The sequence below is a fragment of the Panthera onca genome, chromosome D2 (genome assembly GCF_046562875.1).
Source record: "Panthera onca isolate mPanOnc1 chromosome D2, mPanOnc1 haplotype 2, whole genome shotgun sequence".
Taxonomy (NCBI): Eukaryota; Metazoa; Chordata; class Mammalia; order Carnivora; family Felidae; genus Panthera; species Panthera onca.
The window spans coordinates 58,451,970-58,469,047 of record NC_138349.1 but is presented as its reverse complement, the minus strand read 5'-3'; the positions used below and the strand labels follow the sequence as shown (position 1 = coordinate 58,469,047).

Below are 17,078 nucleotides of genomic sequence, written 5' to 3'. Positions count from 1 at the left end.
ACATGTATGATCCCAAATACATAACCTTCTGGAAAAGGCAAAACTTTGGAGACAGTAAAAAGTTTAGTGGTTGCTGCAGATTAGGGGGCAGGGAGAGATAAATAAGGAGAGCATAGAGTATTTTTAGGGCAGTAAATAAAGGTAGTGTGTATGATGACCATTACTATTCTATACAATACTATGTGTCATTATGCATTTGTCAAAACCCATAGATTGTCATACAACACAAAAAGTAAACTCTAATTAAACCATAGACTTCGGATGATGTCAACGTAGGTTTATTAATGGTGATAAATGTACCACTGTGGTACCATTGTGGATAGTGGAGGAGACTGGCTGTGTGGAGATGGTGTATATGGGAACTCTCTGTACTTTCTGCTCAATTTTGCTATGAACCTAAAACCACTCTAAAAGATAGTTTATTAATTTAAAAAATGTTTATAATAAAACTCAAAATGTTTCATAAAAATTCTAAAGTTTGATTAACAGTCTGCTGGGGAAAAAAAGCATTCTCATATATTGATAATAGAAGTACAAAAAGAACAACCTTTATGGAGATGAAATGAGGCAATACCTAACAAAACCTATGCATTTACCTTCTGGACCTAGAAATTCCATTTCCAGGAAATTACACCTAAGTACTGAAGGGTAACAGAATATGCTGCTTTGATACATGATTCTTTTGAGCTCAAGGACATGAAGAAGAAATACATACAAGAAAAGCTCTCTGCCCTCTCCCCATATGCCTAAAAGTAGGACATAAATTTGTAAAGGTACCCACCTCTTCCCTCTGTACCAGGAAGGACAGAAGTTAATCACCAGATACAACTCTAAACCCCTATCAGCTCAGAGATGGCACCAGGAAAACCTACATAACTACTAACTAACCCTTAACTTCCATTAGTCCACCCATCTATTTATCTTCCCACAATTTGCCACCCCAGAAACTCAGTCATTTTTGTTGTTACTTATCTAAAACTTTACTGTTCTTTTAAGATACTATGTAAGCCCATGTTCTATCAACCCTAAGTTACTCATCACTGAGTGCTCCCATATCTAAGAGTAATACATGTGTTAATAAACTTGTTTTGTTTTTCTCTTGTCAATCTGCCTTTTGTCTAGGCCCCAGCTGGAGAACCCAGGATGACAGAATACAAATACAAATACGTGTGTATATGTGTGCGCGTGTGTGAACATGTATATTTATATGTATTTGCAGCACTGTATATAATAAGACTGGAAGTATTCCAAGTATCCATCAACAAAGGATTCCATCTACACACTGGAATACTATGCTCTACAAAAAAAAAAATAATAATAATAAGGAAACTACATACTGATATAGAAAGATCTCAAGGATATATGAGCAAAGAGTAAAAAATATCAAGTATGGAATACTATATGATTTGCTACTTTTTGTGTAAGAAGTAAGAACATATATTCGTACTTGCTTATATCTACATAAAGAAAATCTGAAAAGATTAAAGAAACTAATAAACATATGTAGGTGATGCAGGTAGAGGGGAAATACAGCAGTCAGATGTAAGAGCAAAACTTCACAATGTGCATTTGTATTACCTTGATCTTTGAACCACGTGAATATATTGTCTATTCCAAACAAAAAATAAAATTTAACTTTAAAAATTAAATAGAACATTAAAGAAAATAGTTAAAGCCATGTATTAAAACCAATGTTTTCATTTTAAAACTGACCTACTTTAATTTTTTTCTACATACTAACAACTCAAGACAAATAATCTTGGTTCTTTCAGAAGTTTAGTGCCATCAAATTACTGAGATACTATTCTGAGAATGGATAACTGCTTCAGAAATACATTATTAAAGAAGCATAATAACACAGTTATACGTCCTGGGAATAGCATTAAATACAGGCTTCTCAGACAACAAATACACAAAACTATAGCTTCTCTGTATGAATTTTTTTAATTACTTAGTTTTTCTCAATGGCTCATCAAAATGAATAGCCTCAACCATACCCCCAACCCCTAGTCTGCTAGAAAGTCAGATCAATAGCATACTGAGACATTTTACATCTAATGAAATTAGATGGCTGAATGCTCAAAACGAGAGTCAATAATCAAGACTGAAGGAAAAATAAATGAACCTAGCAAAACAACAACAAAAAATTCACTAGAAGCCTAACTCGATGCCCTGTGTGAGGGGGAAGAAAAAAAGAAGTCATATCAAACCCAACAGGTAACATTTATTATTTACTATGTACCAGGTACTGTGCTACTTTTAATCACCAAGTTACATTTGGCTTTCAAGGCCAAATTAACACAGAAAAGGGAGGAGTAAGTGGGGATTAAATTCACTTCAACTAGAGTTAAGTATGAATATATAAGGAAGAGGACAGATGCAAAAACAACAACAACAACAACAAAAAAAAAAAAACCAAAAAACAAAAAAACAATTTGCCAAGCAAGCCCATTAAACAGTTGATTCCTTTGACAAAGAAGGACTACAAGATGTTGGAATTATGAACATATGATGCTAAACTTGATGGAAGAGTTTTAATAACACCACATGACCATTATAGTCAATTATAGCCCAGAAAATATGTTATCTCTTTAAAAATATGTAAAACAGATAAAACATGTGGTAAGTGCTGTTGGTCATTATGTTATTCTTTCCACCCTTTTTATGCTTCAAAATGCTCACATAAAATGTTTGAGAAAAGTAACACTGTTCATATCAGCATTGATGGCTCACGAGAACATTTAGTTTTGGGAGGCACCAAAGGGCAAAAAAAAAAACATAAGTGGTGGAGATTGCCTTGGGAAAGAAAAAATACACTTCTCAGAGACAGGAGCAAAAACAGAAAAGATAAAGAACTAGAGGCACATAACATATCTATCTTGTAAATATTAACAGCAGATATATTCTAAACACATCCCTAATAGGTGCCAGGTCGTTATTACTTCTGGTTCTTCTTATACTTTACATTGTTAAAATGCAGTATTTTTGAAAACTAATGGTGCATTTTAGTAAGGAAGAAAAGGCCATTATCTTTGCTCCATACATACAAATATAGTCATTTTTAGACTTATGAAAACCAATTAAAATATTCAACCTAATGACAATTTTAATTTCTACATCACCTATTTCCTCCCAATTACCTCTGGATGTAGATCTGATTTCAGCATTTATTCATAAACAAACTGCATCAAATGAATTTTGTTGCAAATATTTTTTTTTCAATATATGAAGTTTATTGTCAAACTGGTTTCCATACAACACCCAGTGCTCATCCCAAAAGGTGCCCTCCTCAATACCCATCACCCACCCTCCCCTCCCTCCCACCCCATCAACCCTCAGTTTGTTCTCAGTTTGCAAATATTATAAAAGAAGAAAGAATAATGCTGCACAGCCTTTTAGCAATGTAGGATAGGTCCAGGTTCTTGATGCAAAATGTTATATGATAAAATCCTTCCTCTTGAAAAACTAACCTATTTCCTTTGGGACCTAAAAAATATACTCGCCAATTCTTGAGTTTGTGAAAATTCATGTAGAATATCATCTCCAGACTCACTGTTTAAGAGTTCACTTGTACAATTTCATTATCATCATACAGTGATGATACCTACATTCACCTTCTGATTTGTCTAATAATTGTGAAACATCTTCCTCTGTCAATTTTCTTTTGTCACTATGGATAGAAAATGAAAAATTCTGCATTCTCAATTTTGTATTTGTAGTCAATGAAAGCTACAAAAAGAAAAATAAAAGCTACAAAGATGGGACTCCAGACTTCTTTTGTATCTTCTTTAAAGGCTGGTGCAAAATTCTGCACAATGTATGAAGAAAACGTATGTTAAATATTGAGGATTTCACTGCACCATCCTTCTAGGAAACTCCATAATTGTTCCACTTACCATCTTTGTCTGCTTATTTAGTCTACTTGAGAATATAATCAATTCTCATTACTGGCAATAGTTATGTTCTATAAAGTTACCACAAATACTTGCTCAGCAAATATGAAACACTGCCCCTAGGGATAATACAGGATTAGGCTCCCAGAAAACTGATCACATTTTCATAAACTGATCAACACATAACCTTGTTTTATATGTGTTTCTGCTTAAAGACATCTTATATACTGTTGATTCACTAACACTGAATTCACAGCCAACAGCACCCTAACTCATGCCCCAATGTATTATCACAGCCTTCTTGTGCTTAGGAACACTAGACAGCACTTCAGTATTATGCTCAGAGGTCATTTTAAACAGTGAAATGACCAAGAAAAGTACAAAAACATAAAAAATGTGGTACAAAAGGATACTTGTTTACAGTATGAGAGCTGAAACAAGAAGGCAGAGCACTGCTTTGCTGAATGTCAGCTGGGAATGCACACGTCAGGAGACCCAACTATTTTGCAGCAATGCATATGTGCATGTCCAGGAATGACCATAAAAAGGCCTCATGGGTATTAACTGACTACAACCTAGGTTGATTTAATAACAGTACACATACACACTTCTTAGCAACCAATCACAGAATACACAAGATGGTCTATTAGGAGTCTTTGCTAACCAGGGTTTAAACCTGATACTAAGATATAATCATCAATAATATGTTCTGAGAATCTTGTAAACAAAAATAAACAGTAAAGAATATACGGTCTTCTCAAAAAAAAAAATGTATTGCTTTTTGGATTTAAAGGCAGTAAATACTACAGAAACACCATTATAGTAACATATTCACAACTAGCATCTCTTAAAAACTACTTCTTATTCAAAATTCTAAAACATCTAATTTGAAGGAAAATATAAACATTATGTTACTCTGTATCCTCTTTCACCTACAGATATCAAAATCTTGTTGTTACACGATAATTTGTGTTCTCCCCTAAATGCATATGTTTAAGTCCTAATCCCCAGTATCTCAGAACGTGACTTTACTTAGAAACAGGGTCATTGAAGATATAATTAGTTAAGATGAGGTCATACGGGGGAGGAGGGTAGGTCCCTAAATCCTCAAAAGGGAAAATGTGGTCACAATTACACACGGAAAATACCATATGAAGGAATGCCTAAGACTGATAGCAAACCATCAGAAACTAGGAGAGAGGCCTTATAGAAGGAACCAACCTTGCTGACACCTTGATCTTGGATTTCTAGCCTCTAGACCTGTAAGATAATACATTTCTGTTACTTAAGCCACCTAGTTTGTCATACTTTGTATGGCAGCCCTAGCAAATGAATACACCTGGGTAAATATTTTTAGGTTCAAAACATTCCTGTCAACTTGGCCAAGTATTACCATCTCTGTTTTCTAGGCAAACCAAAGAAAGAAATAATTTATTTTGAATAATTCAATCACAGGTAATTGATTTTAAAATTTGGAAGTTTCTAGTTTACAATTACATTATTTCCATGTCAAAAGATTAAAATAAATGGAAAAAAGTATTTAAAGAATTGGCGAAGGATAGTTCTCTAAACAATCTTCAAAATATAAGCCAAATAAAAGTTGGCAATATGTATTTTAATTTTTAACATACATGCCTCTGACCCAGAAACTTTCATTTTAGGGATTTACTATAAAATAATGTTTACTGAATTACATTTTGTACCTGGGGAAAAAACAACAACAGGAAATAACCTGATTTCCAATAACAGGTAGGTACATAAATTATGGAACATTCATGTAATACAAATTGATGCTCCTACACTGGGAGTTATATCTAAGTGATGAATCACTAAATTTGACTCCTGCAACCAATATATTACATATGTTAACTAGCTAGAATTTAAACAAAAATTTGGAAGAAAAAATTGATGCTTCTATTAAAAAGAATGTATACTAACATGAAAAAAAACAGAAATATACTAAATGAAAAAGCAAAACCACAAAACTTTTGTATATACAGAGAATTGCGTACTTTTATATAGGTATAAAAAATACAAAAATATAAACAAATAGTAGTAGTCAGCTTTAGAATGTCAGGGTAAAGTGGCTTCCACTTTTTAAATCATATATTTCTATAAAAAAAAAAAAGATTACATGTATCATTTTGGTAATCAGAAAAAATAAAAGGCTTTTTTCCAAGTATAGCTAACCCTCAACTTATAAATGACCCTCAAAACTCTAAGGAAATAACTAACCTGAAGTAACAGAAGAAACAAGGTATAGTCAGGTACTGTTTACCTTTAAACCATGATCTATAGTTAAGTTAAATGCCCACATATATCTTTCTTAGGCTTTCTGGAACAGATAAAGTAAGAGAGCTAAACAAGCCATGAAGGGTAGAGATAAATTTTTGACATCCAAATTTAAAACTCAAATGAATTTTTCGACAGAAAATACTATAAAGGTCAATTAAATATAATTACTGATAGATTATTATACTTAGTTAGAATTATTTTAAAGATTAGTTTGAAAATCTACTTATGATCTAGCAATATTTCTATAAGCAAAGAAAAATTTGGTTTTTAAAAACACCATTCATTCATAAATCAGGGACTATGTGGTATGAAAGTACAATTACAACTGATCCAAGTCCACAATTACCCTTTTTTTTTTTTTTTAATGTTTATTTATTTTTGAGAGAGAGAGATAGAGTACAAGCAGGTAGGGACAGAGAAAGAGGGAGACACAGAATCCAAAGCAGGCTCCAGACTCTGAGCTGTCAATACAGAGGCTGACACGGGGCTCAAACCCACAAACCGTGACATCATGACCTGAGACGAAGTCAGTTGCTTAACCAACTGAGCCACCCAGGCACTCCCACAATTATTAACTCTTAATGTGGTCAAGTTTAATGAAGTTCTACATATATTTAAAGGAAGGAAGGAAGGAAGGAAGGAAGGAAGGAAGGAAGGAAGGAAAAGGAAGGAAGAAAGAAAAAGAAAGAAAGAAAGAAAAAAAGAATTCCAACAAAGGCTGAACAACTATCAATGTTTTATACAGGGAACAAAAATCTTTGCTGATATTGTTCAAGTTATCAGGGTCTAAAAAACAATATTGTTATGAATAGCAACAAGCATAGCAATTTGATAACAATTTAAAACTGAGGTCTGAAGGAATATACATTGTTAAATAGCTAATTTCAAGAAGTACCATTTCAATTTCTTACTAAAAGTTTAATTCTATCAGAGCTTAAGTTTCAAAATCCTCTGTCCTACCATGCCTCATTAGTTGCTATAAATATAGGTTTCCTTTTCCCTTCTCTCCGAATAACTCAAAACTCTAGAGCAAAAGAAAGTACACTAAAAAACTGACTCTAAAAATTTTAAGTTTGCAAGATACCACAAAATTTTAAAAGTATTATATAATTTCATTCTTATTTAAAAATATATCACACACAGCCCCAATGTATATGCAGAGAAAATACTGAAAAAATAAATACTAAATTGTCAATACTAGTTACCTACAAGTAGCTTTTACTTCTCTTATTATTTAAATAACTATACATGTAGTTGATGCATTTCATGATTTTGATTTTTAATTTTTTTTAAATGTTTATTTATTTTTAAGAGAGCACAGGTGAGCAGAGAGAAAGTGAGACACAGAATCCGAAGAAGGCTCTAGGCTCTGAGCTGTCAGCATTGAGAGCCTGATGTGGGGCTTGAATCCACGAACTGTGAGCTGATGACCTGGGCCAAAGTCAGACACTTAACCAACTGAGCCACCCAGGCGCCCCTATGATCTTGACTTTTTAAAGATTAGGACATTAATCACTTGGGATTAGTGCACAGCACCAATAAATAATTTATAGTGTTTTTTTTTCTTTTTACGTAATCATATTACTAATTTTGTTACAGAAATAATAACCACAAGGCTACTTCACTCAAGACATATACTTCTCTCTTCTTAAAGTGAAATTATTGTTTATTGACACTTTGTAAAGGATTTGCAATATAATGCACATAACAATAAAATATAAAACAAATCAAGAATTAAAGAAATAAAACTAAATGTCTAAACTAAATAAAAACTGAAACTGAAAGTTAAATGAAAATGTTTATTCTCTAAAATTACTACCAATAGGAATTTGGAATGATACAACCTATAGTCACCAAAACATTTTAATGAGTTCCCAGATAAAATCTAAAGTTAACATAAAGTAATTTACATGTCTCAGTTGACAGCCCACAATAAAAAATATCATAAAATTAGAGTTATAACTAATTAGATTACAAAATTCTTTATGATGGATATGTTTACAAGTTCATAACTCTTTCATGCATTCTACTACCTACAGGTGTACAGTTAACATACATAAAGAGCTTATGTGCCTGGCACTATGTTAAATATGTAATCTCATTTAATCCTCATAACACCATGAGGCAGGTGTGTACCATCATCCCTACTTCACAGATAAAGGCACTAAATATAAACATTTCCCTATTTATTGAACTATTGTGCTTTTAACATTTAAATAACAAGGTATTAATGTTTTAATAATTTATTTTCAAAATTACTTAAAATTTTGTGAATACTTATGGCTTTACAACATTTTTCTTTAGAAAAGTCCTTTCTGGATGTCTGGAAACCACTGCAATTAATTGCTTTGAAGAGAAAAGAAGTTGAAATGTAAAGTCCCCAACATAAATACCAAACAGTTGCTTTAACTTTCTTTTTAAGACAAGCAAGAATGAACCCTCAATATATTACCAGAGTTTTTATTTTGTGTTTTCTTAGAGTCTTCATTGGTATAGATGGCACCTATTCATCACAGGGCCAATTACATTAACTATATTTTCTTGATTTCTGCATTCTTAACACTGACATTTGGGGAGCAAGAGACTTACAGACCCCAGAAGAGATGGCCATTCCCAGGACTAATTCCTAAAGATAACAACTTGCCTACCAGCACACTGTTCATATGCAAACCAACCAGTCCAGAGTATACTACCAACTATCTCCTTATCTAACTCTCACACACCAAGCCAGTATCTCCCTCACCCTAAATCACCCCAGGGCCAGGGACGAGGAAACTAAGAACCAACCCTTTTAGCCCAAAGCCTGGAGGAATTAACCAAACTAGCCAATCCAAACTGTTATTCTGCCCAGTCTTGCCTTTCCCAAGAAAACCCCAATAAAAGCCACGAACTAAGATGTCCCTATGCTCTTGTCTTCTGCTTCCTGACTACCCTAGTGTTCTCCCCTATGGCTTTGTGGCATCTGATCCTCTCTCTCTGGGACCTGAATACGATAAACTTCTTCCAACCCTCATTCTTGTTTCCTCTTATGGCCACACTTTACCATATCATATGAAACATGTATATTCTTACAATTTTAAGTTTTCTAATTTTGGTTAGAACACAGCTGATGGCCATCAAGCTTATTCAAAGAACCTACAATTTTCTCTTCCTATGGTACATCCAATAAAATACACTGATCATGTGTTCATTCAACAACCCCCTGGGTTTCTTCTGTGTGTACCATAGTGTTGTCACTATAGTACTAAAGCTAAAGTGTTAAAGGTTTCTACCCTTTAAGAACTGACATGGTAGAGAAGATTTTTATCCAAATAATTCAATATAACAGGAAGACAATAATACAACTTAATTTACTGAATGCCACATAACTGTACTTGACACTGCACAAAATATTTGATCTGAGTTCTTACAAGAGTGACCACAATGATACCGGATCGTCCTTCAGCTGAGCAATATTCAAGAGACAGAAATGGAAATATGCCATAGAAAGAATAACCTGGAATTACCAAAAAGGATAGACCGGAGCAGGGATATCAGCAGAAAAGCTATTGCCATTGTTTTTGCACAGATAGTAATGGTCTAACTAGGAAAAAAAAAAAGAATTTTAGCTTGAGATAGGAGGAAGCTAAGAGTCTGAGAGTTTAAAATAACTAGCTCAAGGTCAAATAGCCTTTTGCAAAAAAAAAAAAAAAAGAAAAAAGAAAAAGGAAAAAGAAAAAAGAAACAAAGAAAGGCAGACAGACAGACAGACAGACAAGACAGAGAGTTACTAAAATATCAATCAGTAAGATTTGGCAACTGAGTCAATGTTGGTGTTCCAGACTAGGAAGCAGACCCTAAGATGAATCTAAGGTTTGAACCTAAGTGAATTCAAGAAACATTAATAAAGAAGAGTTGTTTTTGTAGTTTGTTTTGGAGAGATGGAGATGGATAACTTACAGTACAACTGTTTCCATTTAAATGTTCCTCTTTTCTCCACATCTTGTAAGTTTTATAATTTCAGAAATATGTATATTTGTCTTCCTTGATTTTCTCTGTCTTGCAGTCATGGTGCCCTCATGAATGAGATTAGTGCCCTTTCCCAGAGAGCTCCCTCACCCATTCTGCCATTTGAAGGCAGTGAGAAAATGACCATTTATGAACCAAGAAGCAAGTCCTTCCCAGACACCAAATCTGCTAGCACCTTAATCTTAGAATGACTAGCCTAAAGAACCATGAGAAATATACATGTTATTTATTAAGCCCCTCACAATATACTAATTTTATGGCAGTGATCTGACTGGACTAAGATATCTTCTAATTATTCATCACTGAATTAACTTTTGAAAATAAATGGTAAATCTAACCTCTACCATTTACGTACTTCTTATAGGAACAAAAAAAGCATCTATAATTCTTTTATTTTTCTGTATCATTACATCTTTAAGTCTGATGGTAAAGGAATCCAATTCATTTTATATTGTGCTCTAATATAGCATTACCTGTAAGTATCACAAACATAACATTTTTTTTTGAAATTTTGGCCTAATTTTTAAATATGAGCTCCAACAAGGTAATAGAACACTAAACGTAAAGAAGTATTTTCATGCTTGATGCAATGTCTGGGACATTAGCTGGAAGGCACAATTGTTGAATAAATGCCTGAAGTTTTGTTATAAATGGAAAGATATGTATTGCCTACGTAAAGGCAAATATGGAAATAGCATATAACCCACTTCAGTGTAAGGCAGACCTAAAGTTAAATTCCCACTCTAATATTAAGGGTATTTCTCTTTTAAGAAACATTTAGAACACTCATGACATGCCAGGCATTGTTCTTTTCACTTTTATGTGTTATCTCACTTAATCCTTACAACCACCCTAGGAATTTGATATGATTATCCCAACAGAAAAGAATACTTAGGTGCAGAAAGGCTAAGCAATATGTGCAAGATAACATAGCTAAGAAATAAGAGTCAGAATTCAGAATTTGTATCTAAGCACTCTAATTCCAGAGCCTACCCTTTAAAAAATGAATTAAAGAATAATATAGATTTACATTGTTAAAAAAAAAAGGGGGGGGGGTATGCAGTAGAAATCTAGGTCTACCATCCATGTCCTCCACCAACCTACTTACTTCTCAGCCCTTAACTTACCTCTGCACCAAGGTAACCACTGTTATTAGATATATGTATTCTTCCAGGGTTTATTTTAATGTATCTATATGCAAATACAAATGTACATTTTTTCACATTTTATCCAAAATATAGCTTTCTATACAATGTTCTATACCTTGCTCTTTTTACTTAATGTATTTTAGAAATCTTTACATATTAGTACACAGAAAATTCCTTTACTCTTTTCACAACTACACAGTATTACAACACATTGATTGAACAATTTATTTTACCAGTTCCCAACAGACAGTCACGAGACCGTTTCTAATCTTTTTCTATTATTAACAATGTTTCAGTAATATGTCAATGTGTCATTTTGTACAGGCACAAATGGAGTTATCAGAGCACAAGTTATATTCTTGCACTTCTTGGAGAAAAAGTATGTGCATTTGCAATTCTAACACATACTAGCAAAATACCCTCATAATGCTTATCAGTTTACACCAACAACCTATGAACACTTGTTTACTGACAGCCTCACCATACAGAGTATATAGCATTCCCCCCATCCTTATTCACGGGGGATATATTCTGAGACCCAATGGATGCCATTTTGAAACCATGGATAGTACTAAACCCTGAATATACCATTTTTTCCTATAGATACTTAGGATAATGTTTAAGTTATAAATTAGACACAGTAAGAGATTAATAATAAAACAGAACAATTATAACATACTGCAATAAAAGTTATGTGGTCTCTCCCTCTTTCAAAACATCTTAATTGCAATGTACTCACCCTTCTGTGAAGATGTGAGATGATAAAATGCCTATCGATGAAATGAAATGAGGTGGATGATGTAGGCACATAACATTAGGCTACTACTGACCTTCTGACATCAGGAGGAACATCTGCTTCTGGACCTGCAGATGACCGTGGGTTACTGAAATCTCAGAAAGTGAAACCCTGGATGTGGGCTGGAGGGTCTACTATATTATCAAAGTTAAGGATTTTTGCTAACCTGATATGTAAAAAAAATGGTACCTCAGTGTAGTATTCTGCATTTCTCTTAATGTGAATGAGATTGAAGAGTATTCATTTAAGAGTCATTTGTAAAATGTTTCCCTTTTTGTAAACTGCCTGTTCATATCCTGTGACAATGTTGCTACTGGATTGTTTTCATCTTATCAATTTCTAGGACTGTTTCATATCTGGGAAATTAGCATTTTTTATTGTAATGAGTCGTAAATATTTTCCCATTCATCTTTTAACTTGTTTACACGGTGATTTCTACCTAACAAAATTTTTTTCATGTAGTTTACTTTTCTATACATCTTCACAGTTCAGTCAGAAAGGCTTTCCTTACTCCAAAATAATAAACAAAATTGTCCATGTTTTCTTTGAGCACATTTATCATCACAGTCTTTACATTTAACCTGATTCATTTGGAATTTACCCAAATATATACATGGCATGAGGCAGTAATCCAATTTTTTTTTGTTCCCTAGATGATGTTCCTACTTATTCCAAGATTATTTACTGAATAGTCCCACTTGAATTTTTTCCCCATTTGATTTGAGGTGATTTGGGTCTATGTCTGGGCTTTATATTGTTTTCGTGGTTTGATACGTACTTGTGAGGCAGTTTTAACTATTAAGACTTTAAAAATAAAATGTTATTATCTAGTTACATATTTCTGTTCTTATTTTTCAGTTTTCCTGAGCTGCTTTATTTTTTCCATAAGACCAAGAGAATCCACTTATTTAGCTCTCCTCCCTCCCCTCCCCCAACAAAAAACACTTGGTATTTTTATTACAATCACCTTAAATTGACTAATTTTAGAGAAAACTGACAGATTTGCTTAGGTTGAATATTCCTACCTACAAATGTGGTTTCCATTTGCTTAAAATTTTTGCATCCCTTAGAAATGCTTTCAGGTCTTCTTCAGTAGTCTTGCACATTTCTTAGGTTATTCCTGGGTCATTTTATCTTTCTCTTGCTATTATAAATGGTGTCTTTTCTTCCATTATTGGCATCTAATTGGTTCTTATTTTCATTGCATTTTAATTTTGACTTTGGACAAGTTATTTAGCGTCTTAAAGTTTTATTTACCCTCAACAGCAAGACTGTGCTAATATGTACCTGGCAGGGTGGTTTTAGGATTCTGGGATAACATATAAAGGATGTAACACAGTGCCTGGCACATAATGGTAGTTACCGTTATTATTTTTAAACATCAATATTCCATATCTAAATATATTCCAAATAATACTTCTCATTAAATTTCTCTCCAGTAATGAGGTTTGTATCTTTCTTCTCCCTTTACATTATCATACCAACTTCTAAAGTATTCCCTTCCCTCCACATTTCCAGTTGCAGAGACTTACTCAATTCCTCAACTCAGTGCAGAAATAGACCTATGTTCAGACAGAGGAACACCAACCTGTCAGGCTTTTACCTAATTACTTCCAGAAGATAAGTGTAGGTCCATGAAGTCCATTTCTGTTAGAAAGCCTACTTACGCAATCTATAGGTAAGCAATCCCTGAATCAGAAATCACAAAGTATACATTTGCTAAGTGATAAATACTTGGGACCAATTATGGGAAGCAATCTAAGCTCTACTTGAGTTTCATCCTGCCATTCTAAAACAAAACAAAACAAAACAAAACAAAGCCTTCAAATAACTAACAGGTAAAGCAGCTAAACTTTGCTCCAATTGTTTTCAGATGCTCCTAATTCCGCTTCTCTTTTAGCCTTAGACTGTTCCTGTCCCATTCCCATTTCCCTTTCACAGAAGCAACAAACAGCATCATCTCAGAGGACACATTTCTTAGGGACTCTTGCCTAAATGCCAGCACATTTACAATTTATAGTCACAATTATTTCATCAATTAGTGGAATCAAAAGCAACTTCTATGTGATTCCATCTTGTGATTTCAAAAACTTTGTTTCCAGTAAAACCTGGAAGGAAGTCATAAAGTCAGGCATAATTAATAGGTTTGTGTCAGTTAAGCAAAAATAAGTAAATTAACCAATTAATAAAATTCAAATGGTCCCTGGCAATAAAAAGTTTAATTTTACAAAGGTGTTACATCACCAGGTACTTCAGTCTCCCAAAAAGACAAAATTATTGTTCACAGACTGTTAATTACTTGATAGGCTGGAATCAGCGAGAAATATATAGTTGGAATGTTAGCCTACTTTGAAGAGGAAATAAAACATCTCATTCCTTTAGCATTGATCTTTCTCCCCACTTGTAATACTGAATTTCTCACTTATCACTGAATACGGTTACCAAATTCAAAACAAAATTCACTTCACCAAATATTTTCTCGCTGCTGAAACAAAACAATTAACATTCCTCCCCTTCCTGGATTCCCTATTTATATTAATTACTGATTCAACCTAGGATCACACCTGGCTCTGCTCTTTACCCTTACTGTTCACTTCTATTTGGTTACCACAGCCTATCCATCCTTTCCGCTTCCCTAATTTCTCCTTGATCTAACTGCTCCCTTGCTGCTTTTTTCCTAATGTTTATTTATTTTTGAGAGAGAGAGCACTCAAGCAGAAAAGGGGCAGAGAGAGAGAAGAGGACAGAGGATCGGGAGCAGGCTCTGTGCTGACAGCAGAAAGCCCAAAACAGGGCTCAAACACAAGGAACTGTGAGATCAAGACCTGAGCTGAAGTTGGACACTTAACCCACTGAGCCACTCAAGTCTCCCTTGTTGTTTTAAAGGGGCACCATTATAGCCTAACTGATTACTTTACCTCCAAATTCTCTCCCCTCCTTTATAAAAACCTGATAATTCCCATTACAAACGATCAGTGAATATACACCCAATTAAAACCCTAACTTGATTAATTCTATAACCTGACCTCAATTTTACCTTCTAACTTTCTTGCTCTCTATTCTCAGACATTTTAGTTAACTGGACTACAATTCCCTTAATAGGTCTCCCATTTGTCTATTTCCATTTGAGCTAAGCTACCTATAAAGCCTCTTCATTCTTTCCTCCTTTAAATACTTATATCCTTCCAGGTCATATGCTATCTTCCCTATAAAAAGTCACCTACAATCCATTCCATTCCAAATAGCTACACTATTCCTCTGTACACAGTGTTCTGTTTATGCCTTTTATAACACTTAGCACATTAGATGCATTTCTACTTATTTCTGCGCTTGTTTTATCTTCCTTTCTAGATCTTTAAATAATATTCATCAATTATATTCAAAAGCTTGTCAAATGAATACATTTTTAAAACTTTCATTAACAAATATCTTCTAAGCTTATCAATTTTGTAGGGTGAGGCACAACTAAGCTTACTTAAATTTTTAAAAATAAATTGGTTATTGTTTTATTCTAGATTTGCTAAAATTAAAGATGTTCTTTTTCCTAAAGAAATTAACAGAGATGCAAATAAAGACTAAACTGATATATATATTATGCATATATATATTATATATATATCATATATATTATGTATCTCCGAAAAATAGGAGAACACAAATTTTGCTATATTTAAATGATGAAGTATTAAATTATCATTAACAATACCCCTAAACAATATTGTGAAACATGGGGAAATACTTATTATTCAATTGTTACTGAAAAAAATTGAGATATAAGAACATACTTCCAGTCTGCAATCACAAACATATGAGTATAGCAAAAGTGTTAAATGACCATAGTATTTATCTATGCATGATGGTATTATAGTTGATTTTTACTTTCCTGTATTTTTCAAATTCTCTACCAAGAATATGAAATACTTTTATAATTAGAAAAAACTATACACTAAAAATGTGTTATTTCAGAATAGGAGGACGCCTAGCAAAGGAATAAAATGTAACTAAGCTTAAATATTAATAAAGAAATAATTAGGATCTTTCAAAATAATGTGAAAAACACATTAAAGAACCCTAGAACATTTTCTTTAAGGTGAAGAAAAGCTAAACTAAATTTCTGCCATCCTAGAACTGAAGAAAAAAGAATAATTACATGCAAATTAAATATTATGGTTTAAAGACTGAGCCACCAATATTCAAGAAACTTCCCAAACATTGAGAGAGAATGAGCTGGAGAGGGGCAGGGGGCAGAGGGGGAGGGAGAGGGGGAGGGAGAGGGGGAGGGAGAGGGGGAGGGAGAGGGGGAGGGAGAGGGGGAGGGAGAGGGGGAGGGAGAGGGACGGGAAAGGAGGGGGAGGGGCAGAGGGAGAGAGAGAGAGAACGAATATGAATCTTAAGCAGGCTCCATGCATAGCGTGGAACCGATAAGGGGCTTGAATTCACGCCCATGAGATCACGGACCTGAGCTGAAATTGAGAGTCAGACACTTAACCAACTGAGTCACCCAGGTGCCCCGAAAATTCCCTTTTTAATAACAATAACTCCAATTGAATACATTTATATACAGCATAGGTTTTTCTTCCATGTAAAGTAACTATCACAATTCATTAAGATGATTATGTATCTGAATAAATAATTATTGTCTTAATTCCATCAGCATGAAAAGAACCCACAGAAGCTAAAAGGAGATAAATCTTGGGCTCTTCAATATGGTTTCTTCACTAACATTTCCCACTTTTCTACTCACTAACACAATCCTACCACAAAAAAGCCCTTGCAACAACATATGAATACATGTTCCTTATTAGATTTTCTTTACTAGTTACCTGATTAAAGATTATTCTTTAATTTGGGTATGATACATACCCAGGTACTTGATACGCTTTCTAGCCTAGGAAGACACTTGTAAGTATCTATGAAGTGAGATTTATTTCTTCAAAG

General features: G+C 33.7%; 1 protein-coding gene across 12 annotated transcripts in view; it reads right to left on the bottom strand.

Moving 5' to 3' along the window:
• The window catches only part of HERC4 (HECT and RLD domain containing E3 ubiquitin protein ligase 4), a 137,481-nt gene that overhangs the window by 112,480 nt on the left and 7,923 nt on the right, over positions 1–17,078 (bottom strand). The window contains exon 1 of one of the 12 annotated variants that reach the window (XM_060642618.3): positions 5,115–5,361. The exons of the other annotated variants lie outside the window; for them this stretch is intronic. Coding sequence (XP_060498601.3) covers positions 5,115–5,169 — 55 coding nt within the window. The 5' untranslated portion in view covers positions 5,170–5,361. Of the gene's footprint in view, positions 1–5,114; positions 5,362–17,078 lie in introns of those variants that run through there. 12 annotated transcript variants of the gene reach the window in all.